A 14,579-nucleotide genomic window follows, 5' to 3' on the forward strand; every position below is an offset into this window, starting at 1 on the left:
TGAAAAAAATTCTTAAGTTTTCACACATGAGAAAAATAATACAAAATAACTAAGAGTCATCCCAAGTGAAGAGTGAAATTGTGGCAAAACCTAGTTTCACAAAATTCAATCACAGTTTTTACTTTACTTAAAATTTGTCAGAACATATCCTGTGTTACTGGGAGGTTACTCCTAGCTCTGCACTAAGAGATCACTCCTGGAGGGACTCTGAGAACCATGTATGATGCCAGGATTGAATCTCGGTCAACTTCCTGAAAGGGAAGTGAACTACTGCTCCTGTGCAGTAAACCCACAGCTTGTCAAACAGCAAAATATCTCTAAACATGGTCCATGAAGTCCTAGAAAGACTGAGATCTCATTTGCTGAACTCTGTCTTTTCTGAAAGAACATGGGGAGGATAAATTTATTCCCCCTAGAACACCAGCTAATATGTTCAGAAGACAAGAAAAGAAAAACCTGCGTGACCCCAGAGGCTGGAAAAGGCTACTGACCTAGAAAAACACTGAACTCTCAGTAGAGACAAATTAGAACCTAAGAGTAAAATCACAATTCAAAACTGTTCTTCAACTTCAAATTCTTCTTGAAAAGGTTCCCTCCTGAATCTAGGTTTGTGTCTGATTCTATTCATCTCTATAAACACGAGCATCCTTAAGTAGCCAAGGATGTGAAATTCATTTTTCTAAAACTTCTTATGGAAGCCAAACTCCAGAATCTCTGCACCCACTTGTTTTATGGGGGGGGGGGTGTTAGTTTTGGGACCACATTCAACAACACTCAGAAGTTATTCCTGGCAGGTTCAAGGGATGCCTGATATCAAACCCAGGTTCAGCCACATGCAAGGCTAACACCATACCTGCTGTCCTATTCCTCTAGCCTCCCTGCACCTACTGTGACAAGAGATTTGGGGAGGGGAGAGACAAGAAAGAAAACAGATCTGGCTTACTAAACCACAGAACACAAGGACACTGTGACTATGATTCAAGACAGAAGGCACAGCCTAAGAGATCACCAGGCAAAACTTGAGTGGTAAATGTTTTGGGGTGCAGGGTGGGTGAGGTTTTGTCCCTGTGTCCAGTAGCAGCTGGAACATTTAACATGCTCAGTACTGTGCCTTAGTGCTCTGATAATAAACACAACAGTGACCACACAGAACCCTGGTGCGCAAAGCGACATCTGGAGAGGGGGTGGAACTTCAGGCAGGGGTCTGCAAAGAACTGAGGCTGAGGTTTCTTTATGCAGAATTGCAGGCAGTGAAGGTGGACCAGAGGCCAGAAACACCCCAGGCTACTGAGCCTGGACTCCAATGACTACCAGCAAATTCTCTACTGCCTCTGAAGTGACTAACCACTCCTCATCCTGTGTTCAACATCGAACACAAATTTGGGAGAGGTTTTGCGGCGGTTGCTTTACTTTGTTTGTTTTACTCTGTGACTGAAAGGAAGATGGCTAGAAGAAAACTCCCCAGTAAAAGTAATTTAAATAAATTTATTATCTGCAGGAGAGAAACATCAGGTACAGTCTGATCCGATCCACAATGATTTCAACAACAGTCATGACTCATCTGCGAGTAGCAGAAAGTCCCTGCGCCCATCTGCTGAGCATTTATCCAGATTTCTAAAGCCAAAGAACCTGAGTCTTACTAATGAGCAATGACTGTAACACAGTAATAAAAATACATTATCAAATACTAATGTATGAGCTACTTTTTAAAAAAAATGAAAAAAATAGTTCTATGACAGCTTTATTTCAAGCATGTTGTTATATCCAGCTTCATATATATATATATATTTTTTTTTTTCTCACAATAGGTAGGAAAAGAAAGCCATATGAATTATCTGTAGATAAAATATATTACTGATTTAAAGGTCTACTTTGTTGTGTGTTGAGTTCAGACCAGAGGATCAAATGGTGCCAAGGCATAAGCCCAACTGATGAGCTGGGTGTAGCAAACTTCTTCTTTGTTTAAAAACATTCACATCATCAGAGAAAAGAGGAATGAGGACATGGCGAGAAACATTATTCTTTGCACTGAGGCAGCCTAAGTCCAGAGACTGGGCCTTCTTTTGCTTCTGAATTCAGCATGACCCCGATCCAAGGGACTGCCAGCAGCTGCAGGGGGAAGAAGCAGGTGGGCAGGAAAGTGTCAAGAGTGCTGCAGAGATGTGGTCTCTGGTCCAACAAGTTGCTTCGGGTCCTCAGAGGTGATGGGCAGCCAGACTCTCTTGCTCACTGAACGGCACACATGGAGCTTCGAGGAGGATTCACCGGCCTTGACATGGGCTCCTGGTGGTAGTTGACGATATCTGCCTTCACCACCCTCTGTCGTGAAAGAAAACAGAGCTAATGTCAGGACATTTAGAAAGTCTGTTGTCACGTCCTGAACTGGGGCTGAATGCCTGAGAACAGAAGCCATCAATGAAGCAGGCCTGGTTGGTAGGAAAAGAACTGACAGGAAACACCTCATGCTGAAGTAGGGACTCATCATTACCAAGACCAGCCATAGCTTTAGAATACTAATGACCATTTGTGAATTAGTATGATCTGAATATTACAGAAGGGCCACATAAAAGTTACAAGTAGTAAGTCATCCATTGCTTTTTGCATTTTAGCTTTTTTTGTACTTTAGTTGCCATGACATACAATGCTGTTAATCAGAAGATTCCATGCACACAACATTCCAACCCCAGACCATGCACCAGAGTGACACCCTCCACCCTCTCTGCCTAAATAAGCTCAGTTGTGTAGGTCAGCGCTGAGGCTCGGTTGTCTTGGGCTTTCTGTTATTCTCTTAATGGGCTTCTTTCTACCCCACAGATGTGCTTCTCCTTCTCCTGGCTGACTTTCTCCAATCCCCTCCCTCCAGTCCCATCTGTGTACCAGCAAATGAACAGGCCAACTTTTCAAAGTTTTCCAGTTTGGAAGACTGTGCTTCCCAAATCCTGGCTGGCTTCCAACCACTTCACTTCACGTGGGGCTATATAAATAGTGACTGACAAAATTCAGGACGAGAAGTTATTGTTAGAGAAAAGCACCACATTCCTGCTTTTCTTTTCTTTTATTTGGTTTTGAGGCTATATCTGGCAGTGCTCAGGGGTTACTCCTGGCTCTGGGTTCAGAAATCACTCCTAGCAGGCTCGGGGACCATAAGGGATGCTGAAAATCAAACCCTGGTCTATCCCAGTTGACTGCATACAAGGCAAATGCTCTACCGCAGTGCTATTGCTCTGGCCTCACATACCTGCTTTTAAATATGAGCTACATGAAGCTTTATTACTCTTCCTCTTTGGTTATATCTTAAATGATAAACTTAGTGCCAATGCCTCATACTCGTCTCCAAGTGACTCTTTAAAAATCAAAACTTTCACTACTTTCCATTATGCCACTAGGTCCACATAACCAAGGAGATTTAAAAAAAAAAAAAAGGGTAGTCTGAGGCAAATTTTTTAAATATTCTTTACCATTGCCAATTTCAGGAAAAGACTAAGGATGAATAATGAAATAACTGCCTCATTCTCCACTTCATTGCTCATGTCATAAACACAACCAGATATGCACACATGTTGGAAAGCAACTGAAACATTCTTTTAGTCTGCTCCCTAGATTTTATTCAATCCCAAAGTCTTCTGGCAAAAGATAGATTTAACAGGAGTTACATACTATTAATTCCCAACAATATACAATTACCACTTGGACTTCATTTTTCCTAAGCAATAACAAACAAGACACTGTTCACTAGTTCTCTCCCCCACCCCAAGCCCCAACGGCAACAGCAGATCCATTAATACCTGCACTACTGAAAGAAATAGAGTGAAATGAACTCTTGAAGAATGTGGACTGGTGGTGATATTCTTTTGGGTGCTTCACTATTTCTGCCCTGACAATATGCTGTCAATTCTGTACCACACAAACAAGATGAAGAAGGGGGAAAGAAAGGGGGAAAAAAAAACAGAAATCACATTCAATGACTAAAATGGAAGGGAAGACCGACACTTAATAAAAAAAGAAAGCATAAAGTTGGAGAAAATTAACATGCACCCATACACCACATAAAAAACAGCAAAATATACATACAAGAAAGAAGATACAATAAGTACTGCTTTTAATGATCCCATTTTAATGATTGATCACTGAATTATTAGCCTGTCTATCCAATGTCTGAGACCTACGTTGGGTTTGTTGGTTTGTTTTTTGGGGCCATACTCAGCCATTACTCAGAGATCATCCTGGCAGGCTCAGGGAACCATATGGGATGCTGGAAACTGAAACCAAGTTGGCTGCATGCAAGGCAAACACATCCCACCTGCTGTGCTGTCTATCGCCCTGGCCCCAATTACACATAATATAAAAAATATTCCAGGAGGCAATATAAAATGACAGGGTTTTGCTATAAAAAAAAAAGTGTAAGTTTTAGTTACGTGTTAAGTATTAGTTGCTTTAATGAATAGTATTGTGGCCCTCTTTTGTGCCAGTTCTCTGTGATGGAACATTACAGATGAAAATGACTCGGGGATTCCATCACAAAATGCGATAGACTAAGGGACTAGGAGTGAATGCGCATGGCTGTCAGATAAGTACTTTAAAGAGCAGACTCAACTATGCTGCAGGAACACAGAGGAAGAAGTAATTTTCTTGGAGGTGGGAAGAAGAAGCGTAAGTCAGAGGACCATTCAAATTCCACATTGAAATTAATAAGCTCAAAATGCCATTTGGGCATGGCCCTAAAAAAACAAAAATAAGGGCCCGGAGAGATAGCACAGCGGTGTTTGCCTTGCAAGCAGCCGATCCAGGACCAAAGGTGGTTGGTTCAAATCCCGGTGTCCCATATGGTCCCCCGTGCCTGCCAGGAGCTATTTCTGAGCAGACAGCCAGGAGTAACCCCTGAGCACCGCCGGGTGTGGCCCAAAAAAAACCAAAAAAAAAAAAAACCAAAAAAAAAACAAAAATAAAAGTATACAATTTCTTGTTACATGAGCTTATGGATTAGAGAGGTAAGAGCAAGTTTCCTATTAATGGTAAATTAATCTTTTTCTCCTAAAGGTTTTATCATTCTTAAAAACAACAAAAATGGGGCCCAGAGAGATAGCACAGCGGCGTTTGCCTTGCAAGCAGCCGATCCAGGACCAAAGGTGGTTGGTTCGAATCCCAGTGTCCCATATGGTCCCCCGTGCCTGCCAGGAGTAATCCCTGAGCAACACCAGGTGTGGTCCAAAAACAAAAACAAAACAAAAAAATAACTGAACCATCTGTGATACGATGGCACTTGTTAAATAAAAAGTTGCACTAGATTAGAGAAAAGCTGGGGAAGAAAAGAAGAAAACAAAATTACATAAATATTCTTCTGTTCCACTCCTCTGGGAGCTGCCAGGAAAAAAAAAAGGCTTTCTCTCCTGTATCTATGTGTCTCATGGTCTAGTGTGGTCCCTGGAACAAATCAGAACCACAAAAAAACTTTGCTATATTAATAAACTACATTCCTTTCTGTTTCCCCTTCGCTCCGTTGCAAATCTTATAAATGGGAAAAATAAGAGGTTAGAAATAACATTGGAGTGTCTTAAACAATCAGTAAGTATAATTAAGAAGACACCTTGCGGAAAATATTGACGTCAGATAGTGATGTATATGGCAGTTCTACTCCCATGTGACAGGGCATTTGAATAAACTCTCTCTCCAAAGGTAGCAACAAATACTTTGCAATATTTGACCAAAATTTTTCCACAAACTTTGAAATGATAGAAACAGGCTTTCTATTTAGATTTATAGCACATATACTTATGGTATGGGGTCCAATATAATATCTACTGCAGCAAATAAATATGCTACCTAAACTTCATTCTTATTTGTTTTGTTTGGGGGCCACATCTAGCGGAGCCCAGGCTTAGTATTGGGATATTCAGGGGAACATATGGGATGCTAGGAATCAAACCCGGGTCATTGGCTGCATGTAAGGCAAACACTCTCTACCTGTGGTGCTATGGCTCGAGTCCCTGAACTTCATTTTCTTTTAAATGAACTCAAAGAAAGTGTTTCCATAGAGGAAATTCATGGAGAAATGTTCATTGTGAAATCAGTGATTGAGTTGGCAAAAGCACCAAGCACCAAGATCAAGAAAAGGATAATGAGGCTTGTCATTATGCAACAAAGGATTCTCATAGCCTCACCAAAGTTGGCGTTACTAGCTTGAATTCCACCTGACATTAATGAACTCCAGTAAACCCAACTAGAAAAAAAAAAGGAACTAACTTTAAGCCTTATCACAAACAAACAAAAAACCACGAGTGGGTGCAAATACACAGAGTGGGTGGAGAGGGGAACCAGAAAGCTGGGAGATGTATAGCACATCCAATACCTACTTGGGTCATATGCACCTGGATTCAATCTATCACTAGTGTCCAAGTAACTGCCAAGCTCTATAACAAGGCAGAGCCCAGCAAAGGAGCCAACCTTCCCTTAAATTCGGCCTTTCTAGAGGATTAAAGTTATTGCACCTTTCTAGAGTTACCCCTTAACCTGAGAACCCACAAAGCTCAGGAAGAAGGGTTGCACAGGTTGCAGGCCCAAGACGCACCCTCGAGAGCGGATGTATGTCACTGGCCTTTACTCCATGTCTCTGGACAAGAGACCTGAGTGGCCGTGGATTTCCCCTTCTCTCTTATAGAGTTGTTCAAAGGACTCTAATGAAATGTCTTTTACCTTCATCCTTCCATTTGGGCCCTGATTCTGAAATCTTATCCTGGGACAAACCTTATCCTTATCCAGTTATCACTTGCATTTGAGTTCTTTCCATTCAGATACCAAAAAACTCCAATCCATCCAAACTGCTCTCTATTGTTTTCCTGCCTTATAAAAAAAATCATTTCTTCCAGGGGCTAAAACCATAGTGCAGTGGGGAGGTCCACTTGCACTGCATGTGGCAGGTTGAGGTTCAATCCCCAACATCCTATACGGTCCCCAGAGCCTACCAAGAATGAAACATGAGTGCAAAGCCAGGAGAAACACCTGAGCATTGCTGGGTGTGACTCAACACAACAAATAAATATTTCCACTCTAATATGCAAATAAAACATATTAACCTGGCGATCCTAATTCTGTGATCTCCTCCCCAAACGCCTTCCCTCTCCACCGTAACGGCTACTTATTTCACCCCACTGTTGCTTCCAAGGTCCAACCAAAGCTTTACAACTTTTTGACACCACCTTTGAATCATTTTCTTAAATGGCCCCTTCCAAGCCATCCAGGGAAATTTTCCTCCTAAAGGAGAGGCCTGGTTTGAAATCCTGGATCCCCACTGAAGGTTAGTGGGGAGGGTTATTTAGCCCGACCACAGTCTCTGTTTCTGCGCATACAATGAAGAGTTACTATAGCACAAATAATTAACACAGTGCCTGGCATTTACTCATTTTTAAATGAGTAATTTATAGAGCTTATGACAAGTTTATTGTAGAAGCCAAGCATATAGCCTGTGGTCAGTAAATTACTTATGACTGATAAATAACTTATGGAATTACTAACTAAACAGAAAGAAATTATTGAGAGATTGAACAATAGGAAAGACTCATGTGGCCTCAAGGATTCAAACAAATCCTAGAAATTTCTCACTTTTGGATCCTCATAAAGCTAAAATCAAAGAACTGTCTTCATAGGGCCAGATAGATAGCATGGAGATAAAAGTGTTTTCCTTGCCTCCAGAAGGACTGTGGTTCGAATCCCGGCATCCCATATGGTCCCCCAGACCTGCCAAGAGATTTCTGAGCACAGAGCCAGGAGTAATCCCTAAGCACTGCTGGGTGAGACCCAAAAACAAAACAAAACACAAACAAAAAAGAACTGTCTTTATGGGGAGGGAGGGGAAGAGAAAATTTACACGATACAAAATATTTTAACTCCACTGCTGGCCAAAGTCAATGCAGGAATAAATGTTTCGTGAATAATGAAAAGGAAAGTGGCAAATTCTCAGTCCAAATATTTTAATCAAGTCCAAAAAGCAGCCGTATCAGCAAAATATTGCCCAACAATTATTCTCTCTCTCACACCACACACACAGATTATAAAAATAAAACACAGAACTCTAAAAAAGGAAACAAGTGAAGAGATTGGAAAAGATAGTATCATTTTAGATACGTAGGATGGGGACAGAGAGAAGGGGAATAAGAAAATCATGTTTATATAATTTATGAACTTTATTTATGCCTCTGACCCAAACCACTTTGGAGGGGTTGAACTATAACCAAAGGCTCAGGTTAAGGTTTTTATTCTATCAAACATAAACTGCTGTGCTGGATTTTTTTGGGGGGTGGGTGGGTGTTGTTTTGTTTTGTTTTTCAGCCACACCAGGCGGCATTTGGGTTACTCCTGGCTCTGTGTTCAGATATCACTCCTGGCAGGCTCGGGGACCATATGGGATGCTGAGGATCGAACCAAGGTCAGCCACATGCAAGGCAAACAAACGCCCTACCTGTTGTGCTATCACTGTAGCACTCTGATGTGCAGTTAGAATTAAAGGCTTTCATTAGTGCAACCGTCCCACTGGTGACTTCTGTTTATAACTGAAACCCAACTACAAATATGTTTGGAATCATGGTGTTTAAATAAAGATATTATCAAATATGAAAAAACAAGAATCAGAGGTTTTTTGGTTTTATTTTTTTTAATCTTACCCTCTACTAGGATAAAATAGGCCCCCTCGGCACCATCTGAAGTTAAGCAATTTCTATCACTGCATGTATTTTAGAAAACCTGGTTCTCCTTCTTTCTTTAACATCATGCAGAATTAGCAGTCAAGTTTGAACTACATTTTTTTTTTTGTGGCAGTAATTTGTTTGCTTTTTTTGTTTGTTTGTTTGTTTGTTTTTTGTTTTTTTTTTTTTTTGGTTTTTGGGTCACACCCGGCGGTGCTCAGGGATTACTCCTGGCTGTCTGCTCAGAAATAGCTCCTGGCAGGCACGGAGGACCATGTGGGACACCGGGATTCGAACCAATCACCTTTGGTCCTGCATCAGCTGCTTGCAAGGCAAACACTGCTGTGCTATCTCTCCAGGCCGTTTGCTTTGTTTTTTTTAATGTTTGTTTGTTTAGAGGCCACTCTCAGCTGTGCTCAGGGCTTAATCCTGGCTCTGGAGAAGCTTAGAAAACCATCTGTGTTGCTGGCTGAAGAAAGGGACTGGAAAGATAATACAGAGAGCAGGTGTTTGCCTTGCATATAGTTGACCTGGGTTCATTCCTCGGTGTCATTTATGGTCGGTTCCTCAAGCCAGCCAGGAGTTATCTGCTGAATGCAGAGCCAAGAGTAACCTGGCTGTGAACATGGCTGTGCTCGACTTAAAACAAAAACAAAACACTCAGGTCAGCCCATTAAAGAACAAGTGTCTTACCAGCTGTACTATCCCTCTGGCCTGGAAATTTTTTTTTTTATTTTGTTTTTGGGCCATACCCAGCAATGCTCAGGGGACGAGAGAAGATAATGAGGACCGAACCCAGGTCAGATGCATGCAAGGCAAATGCCCTACCTGCTGTAGCTGTAATATCACTCCAGCCCCCCAGACATATTATTTTTTTCTTCTTTTTATGTTTTGTGGGCCACACCCGGTATTGCTCAGGGGTTACTCCTGGCTATGTGCTCAGTAATCACTCCTGGCAATTTGGGGGATCATATAGGACACCGGGGATGGAACCCAGGTTTGTCCTGGGTCAGCGGCGAGCAAGGCAAACTCCCTACCACTGTCCTATCGCTCGGCCCTCCAGAGATATTTTTAAGTGTTTGACTGATAGTATTTATAGTTATTTCTTTGTCTTAAGTAATTGGATAAACTAGTGAATAAACTCTAAAGTCTTCAATTAAAAAATCATACAATAATAAATATTAACAACACGAGTCATTATCAATAATGTAAGGTGTATTAAAGTAAAACAAACAACAAACTTTCAAAATAGAAAAGAATACCTTCTCATAGCAAGTAGAGATCTTAAATGGAGTTAGCACTCACTAATTAACCTTAAATACTGAAAAATAAATGAAATATAAAAAGGATATATTAATATCTAAAAATTTTAATAAGGTAAAAAATAATGCAGTTTGTACTTCAATCCATTACTTAGGCATTGATGAAATTTATTACATAAGCTGAATTTTCCAAGGAAAAGCACAATGATACTTCAAGAATATCCTAATCTGACACAAAGCAGCATCCTCCATCTTCTGCACATCAACAGACTCATAGTTTATTCCTAAAACATTTAGTGAGATGCAGAGTGAGTGCACCAATATGAAAGGATTAAAGGATGACACGACTGCTAAGAAATACATTATTTTTTAAAATACAAAGGTCAGTATAATCACCTGTGACTGTTCTATTTCTGCTTTGTTTAATTTGATTCCAAGGATTTCAGCGGCAACTTTCTGAAAACACAGGAAGACCTACATAACAGAAATAGGTATAAATTATTTAAAACAGGCATGCTTAGGTTACTTTCAAATAAATGGAACTTTATTTAAAAAAAAAAAGATCAACAGTAAGAATTAGAAAAAGTATGATGTCCCAAGTGAGTCCAAAATTAGCTTTATTTGACAAATACAGCAACGCTTTAAGTGCAATAATTCTTAAGTGATTAAACCAGAATGCAGAAATGCAAGCGATTCACTGAATGCCATGCTACATGCATAAAAAGTATTGCCAAATCACAGCTCCCCACATTTTGTTTGTTTGTTTTGGTTTTTTGGGCCACACCCGGCGGTGCTCAGAGGTTACTCCTGGCTGTGTGCTCAGAAATAGCTCCTGGCAGGCCCGGGGGACCATATGGGACACCGGGATTCAAACCAACCACCTTAGGTCCTGGATCGGCTGTTTGCAAGGCAAACGCCGCTGTGCTATCTCTCCGGGCCCAGCTCCCCACATTTTAAAACCCCAAAACAACAATAAAACATCTCCTATTACACGGAACTTGCTAGCAGTAGTGATCCTCAGAATCAGACGAAGAAAACATAAAAAGAAAAGGACTACAAAGAATACTAGAATGCTATGAACGGTCATCTCTGGATGAGGAGACTAACAAATACTTCATAGTCTTTTTAACTCTCATCTTAAAATTCCTTTTGAAGTCTTAAAATTATTAAATGAATTCTAAAAGGCAATAAAAAATAGTACACACATGGCATGGCTGTGATATTTTGTGTTCTGTGGGAATTGGTTCACTCCAGCTGTTGCAGAGCGAAAGGACTCAGCCCAGGAGCATAGTGGCTAAAAGAAAAGCGGCACCTAGAACATTCAGGATTCAGCAATTTACTTACAGAGTCTCCTGTCTTTGCTGAGACAAAGTGGCTACTGAAACCATTTTCCTGGCAAAACCGTAAATGTTTTTCAGGCTTCACTGTTCGCATATGCTCCAAATCAACTACAAAGATAGTAAAGAGAGAACAAAATTCCTTATTAGAGGGACTCATACATTTTTTAACATGTTCAAGTCTGGTTTACTTCCCAACAAATACTGTATAATCCACCTTAGTCTCTCACTACTTGTGTCATCTTGCACATGACTTATTCAGTCTCTTTCTGCTTCCTTATCTAACTCTAAAAACTAGAAAAAAACTCCAAATATATCTAAGTTATTGGAAGTTCCTTGAGTACAGCATATAAGGGCAACAAGTAAAGGGCTAATTGTATACGATCGTAATAAATTATTATAAGAGTATAATGTGGGGATAGTAATTAAGCATCATGAAAGTAAGATGTACTTTCTCCCAAGCCATTATTGTATAAGTATTTCTACTGCCTATAACCTTTAATGATAACACAAATATAGAATTGATTTTCTGCTCAAAATGCCCATATTTCACTATTTAATTTCTTCAGTGTCGTGGTTATTCTCACGAAGATATAGTTCAGAAGACTTAATGTATTCACTTTGAAAGTAATAAGCAAATGTATTTGTCCTTGGCCAGTCATGGGTGCTTTAAAGTAAAACCCAAAGCTGGGTTCACATAGCAGTCAACTTTTTCATATGTGATCGTTCATTGAACAGCATCTCCTTTGAGTAGCAACACACACCTATCAGAGTGTGAACTCAATACTGTCAAATTAAAAGGCAAATGTATTCATAGATTTAAGGACATCTAGGCTCTTTGAGTCAATAGAAGGGGAAAAAAACTTTACCTGATTTCCTGAGGAAGGGACCCAAGTGACTTATAAAATCTTATGACTCCGTAAGTCTTCCATAATAGTGGCAATTGATTATCCACTAAAAATGTGCTCTGGCATACAGAAAAGGCTTTCTTTAAAATTATATTGAAGGCATTAAGTTTGTAGACTCAAGATCCTTCTTGAGATCTCTGAACGAGTGGGAGATTCCCAGGCCCATTTATACTGCTTACCCTAGGTAATATGAAGCAGTTTTTTCTTTTCTGGCCACAATTTCTGTTCCTTAAACATGACTGAGACCTTATTTACAAGAACAGACCAAAAATATTGAGATACACAGGAATCAATGAAGACAAAAATCAACGAAGACAAAAATACTGAGGTATTAGCACTGACACTTACTTACACACCTCTTCTGTTATAACACTGAGGCTACAACACTTTCCTAATACAAGAATAAGTACAAATTCGGGGGTGGTGGTGGTGGTGGAGGGGTATTCCCAATTAAATCACTATTCATCAAAAAACAATAACAACAAAGTTTGCCATTGAACACGGGTGCCTGTGTCTTTTCTACCAGAATGGTCTCACACTGCTTGAGTTTACTTTCCCCAATTTTGTTTTTGGTTTCGTTTTCCTCTCCTTCCCCACACTCCCTAATAACCACGTAACTTAATTTGTGAAAATGGGCAACTTACTATCTGAGCTAAACTTTGACTAACTAAAAATAACCATAAGAAACTACTGCTAGTACACTTTAAAAAGTACTTAACCAACATTTATTAAGTGCCAATTATAAGCCAAATATTGTGCCAAGTATTAAGAAACCAAAGATAAAAAAAGATACTATCCAGAGTTTCTAACAGTCGCCATAGAATTATAAACCAATATGAAAGTCCGTGAAGAGTCCTAACAGTAGTTGTAAGTGACTAAGATTCTGAGATATAAGATAAGATACAAGAAGGCCCTACATATATGACCTCAGTTGTGTTCTATGTTCACTGAAGCTACAGAGATAGGACAAGGGTTATGATGTTGACTTAAACAGTGTCAACTCTGGTTAAATCCCAACTAGCATACACATACCTCATTCATACAATCCTTTTAATACATGTGCTTAACAATTCTGGTGGATAACCCTTTTCTTGATCATTCACTCATTTAGCCAAAATACAATAGAGTGACTTTCATAGTTAGGTACTGTCCTGGGTGCTGGGAGTATGACAATGAGTTCATAATTTAATAAGGGGAATGAGATAGACAAGGAAAATATCTAGTATGGCAAATGCTGATGGATTTTTTTTACAGAGAAAATTAAAGGGATATGTAAAGTACTATTTTAAATACACAGATAAAAGATACTAAGAGCCAGCCCTGCTGAAGCCCTGGCAGCCACTCCACACCCTTACAAACTCCATCATATAAATGGTCCAGCTTCACAACTCATCTTACAAGAGATGCTAAACTGATGGAAGTCACAGGTACGCCCCCGTCTTTGGGCTGAAAACTCTGAAGGCTTCTCAGGAGGGTGTAGGGGTGGGCCAAAAATAGTCCCAGTTCTGAAAATCCTGGAACTCCAGGAGACACATGACAATTTCCAGTTTCACAAAATTGACACCCTCGATGGGAAAGTAGTACAGAAAGCCAACTAATCTCAATAAATAAAAACAGTAATACAGAAGGTTGAACTAGCAACAAACAGCTCAAAAATCCTCAATGACTTTAAAACACTACTGTAGATGTAACAATTTTCACAAAATTTTTATGAAAAACTACTTTTTGAAAATTCCATATACCATTTTTGTTATCATACTATAAAGCAAGTTATTTTGTGCCTGCTAAGAAATCAGGGCTGGGGAGTGGATGGGAAACTAGGGACATGGGGATAGGAAAGGTCACACTGATGATGGGATTGGTGCTGAAACACTGAATGCCTGAAACAATTATTACTATGAACAACTTTTAAAACCATGGTTTTTAAATAAAATCAAGGGGAAATATCCTTAAACCAAGGGGAAATATCCTTAATGTTAGGATTCTTCAGAGAAACAGAAGCTACAGGATATGAATATCAATCCAATATTTATATATAGTATATTATATATTGTATATTACTATATACAAATGAGTGAACCTATAATTATGTCTGTATGTCAAAAACATGGTTATAGGGGCCAGAAAGATAGCACAGAAGTAGGGCATTTTCCTTGTACATAGCCAATTCAGGATGGGCCCTGGTTCCCTGAGCCTGCTAGGAAGCAACTTCTGAGCTCAGAGACAGGAGTAATCCCTGAGTGTGATCCAAAAACAAAACGAAAGCAAAAAACCATGTTTATAGTAAGTACATCAATTTTAAAAAGACAGTAAAGCTAAAGAGCTATTAAAGCAAAAGGAACAACAAATACAAGCATCTAAAACAAAATTATGCTTAAACATTTCAAAGCTAGAACT

The 14,579-nt window shown here is 39.7% G+C and overlaps 1 protein-coding gene and 1 non-coding gene across 2 annotated transcripts in view; both read right to left on the reverse strand.

Annotated features, from left to right (window-relative positions):
* Positions 1-1,471: 1,471 nt before the first annotated feature.
* Positions 1,472-14,579, reverse strand: part of RAB28 (RAB28, member RAS oncogene family) — a 62,811-nt gene continuing 49,703 nt past the window's right edge. The window contains exons 5-7 of the mRNA XM_049790060.1: positions 11,282-11,385; positions 10,334-10,411; positions 1,472-2,319 (exon numbers count right to left, since the gene is read on the reverse strand). Of these exons, the coding sequence (XP_049646017.1) occupies positions 2,227-2,319; positions 10,334-10,411; positions 11,282-11,385 (275 nt within the window). The 3' untranslated portion in view covers positions 1,472-2,226. The remainder of the gene's footprint in view (positions 2,320-10,333; positions 10,412-11,281; positions 11,386-14,579) is intronic.
* LOC126033246 (small nucleolar RNA SNORA66) lies at positions 8,654-8,786 on the reverse strand. Its single transcript, XR_007504363.1, has one exon. It is a non-coding gene; the product is annotated as a small nucleolar RNA SNORA66 (small nucleolar RNA).

Source organism: Suncus etruscus, chromosome 16 (assembly GCF_024139225.1).
Source record: "Suncus etruscus isolate mSunEtr1 chromosome 16, mSunEtr1.pri.cur, whole genome shotgun sequence".
Classification (NCBI taxonomy): Eukaryota; Metazoa; Chordata; class Mammalia; order Eulipotyphla; family Soricidae; genus Suncus; species Suncus etruscus.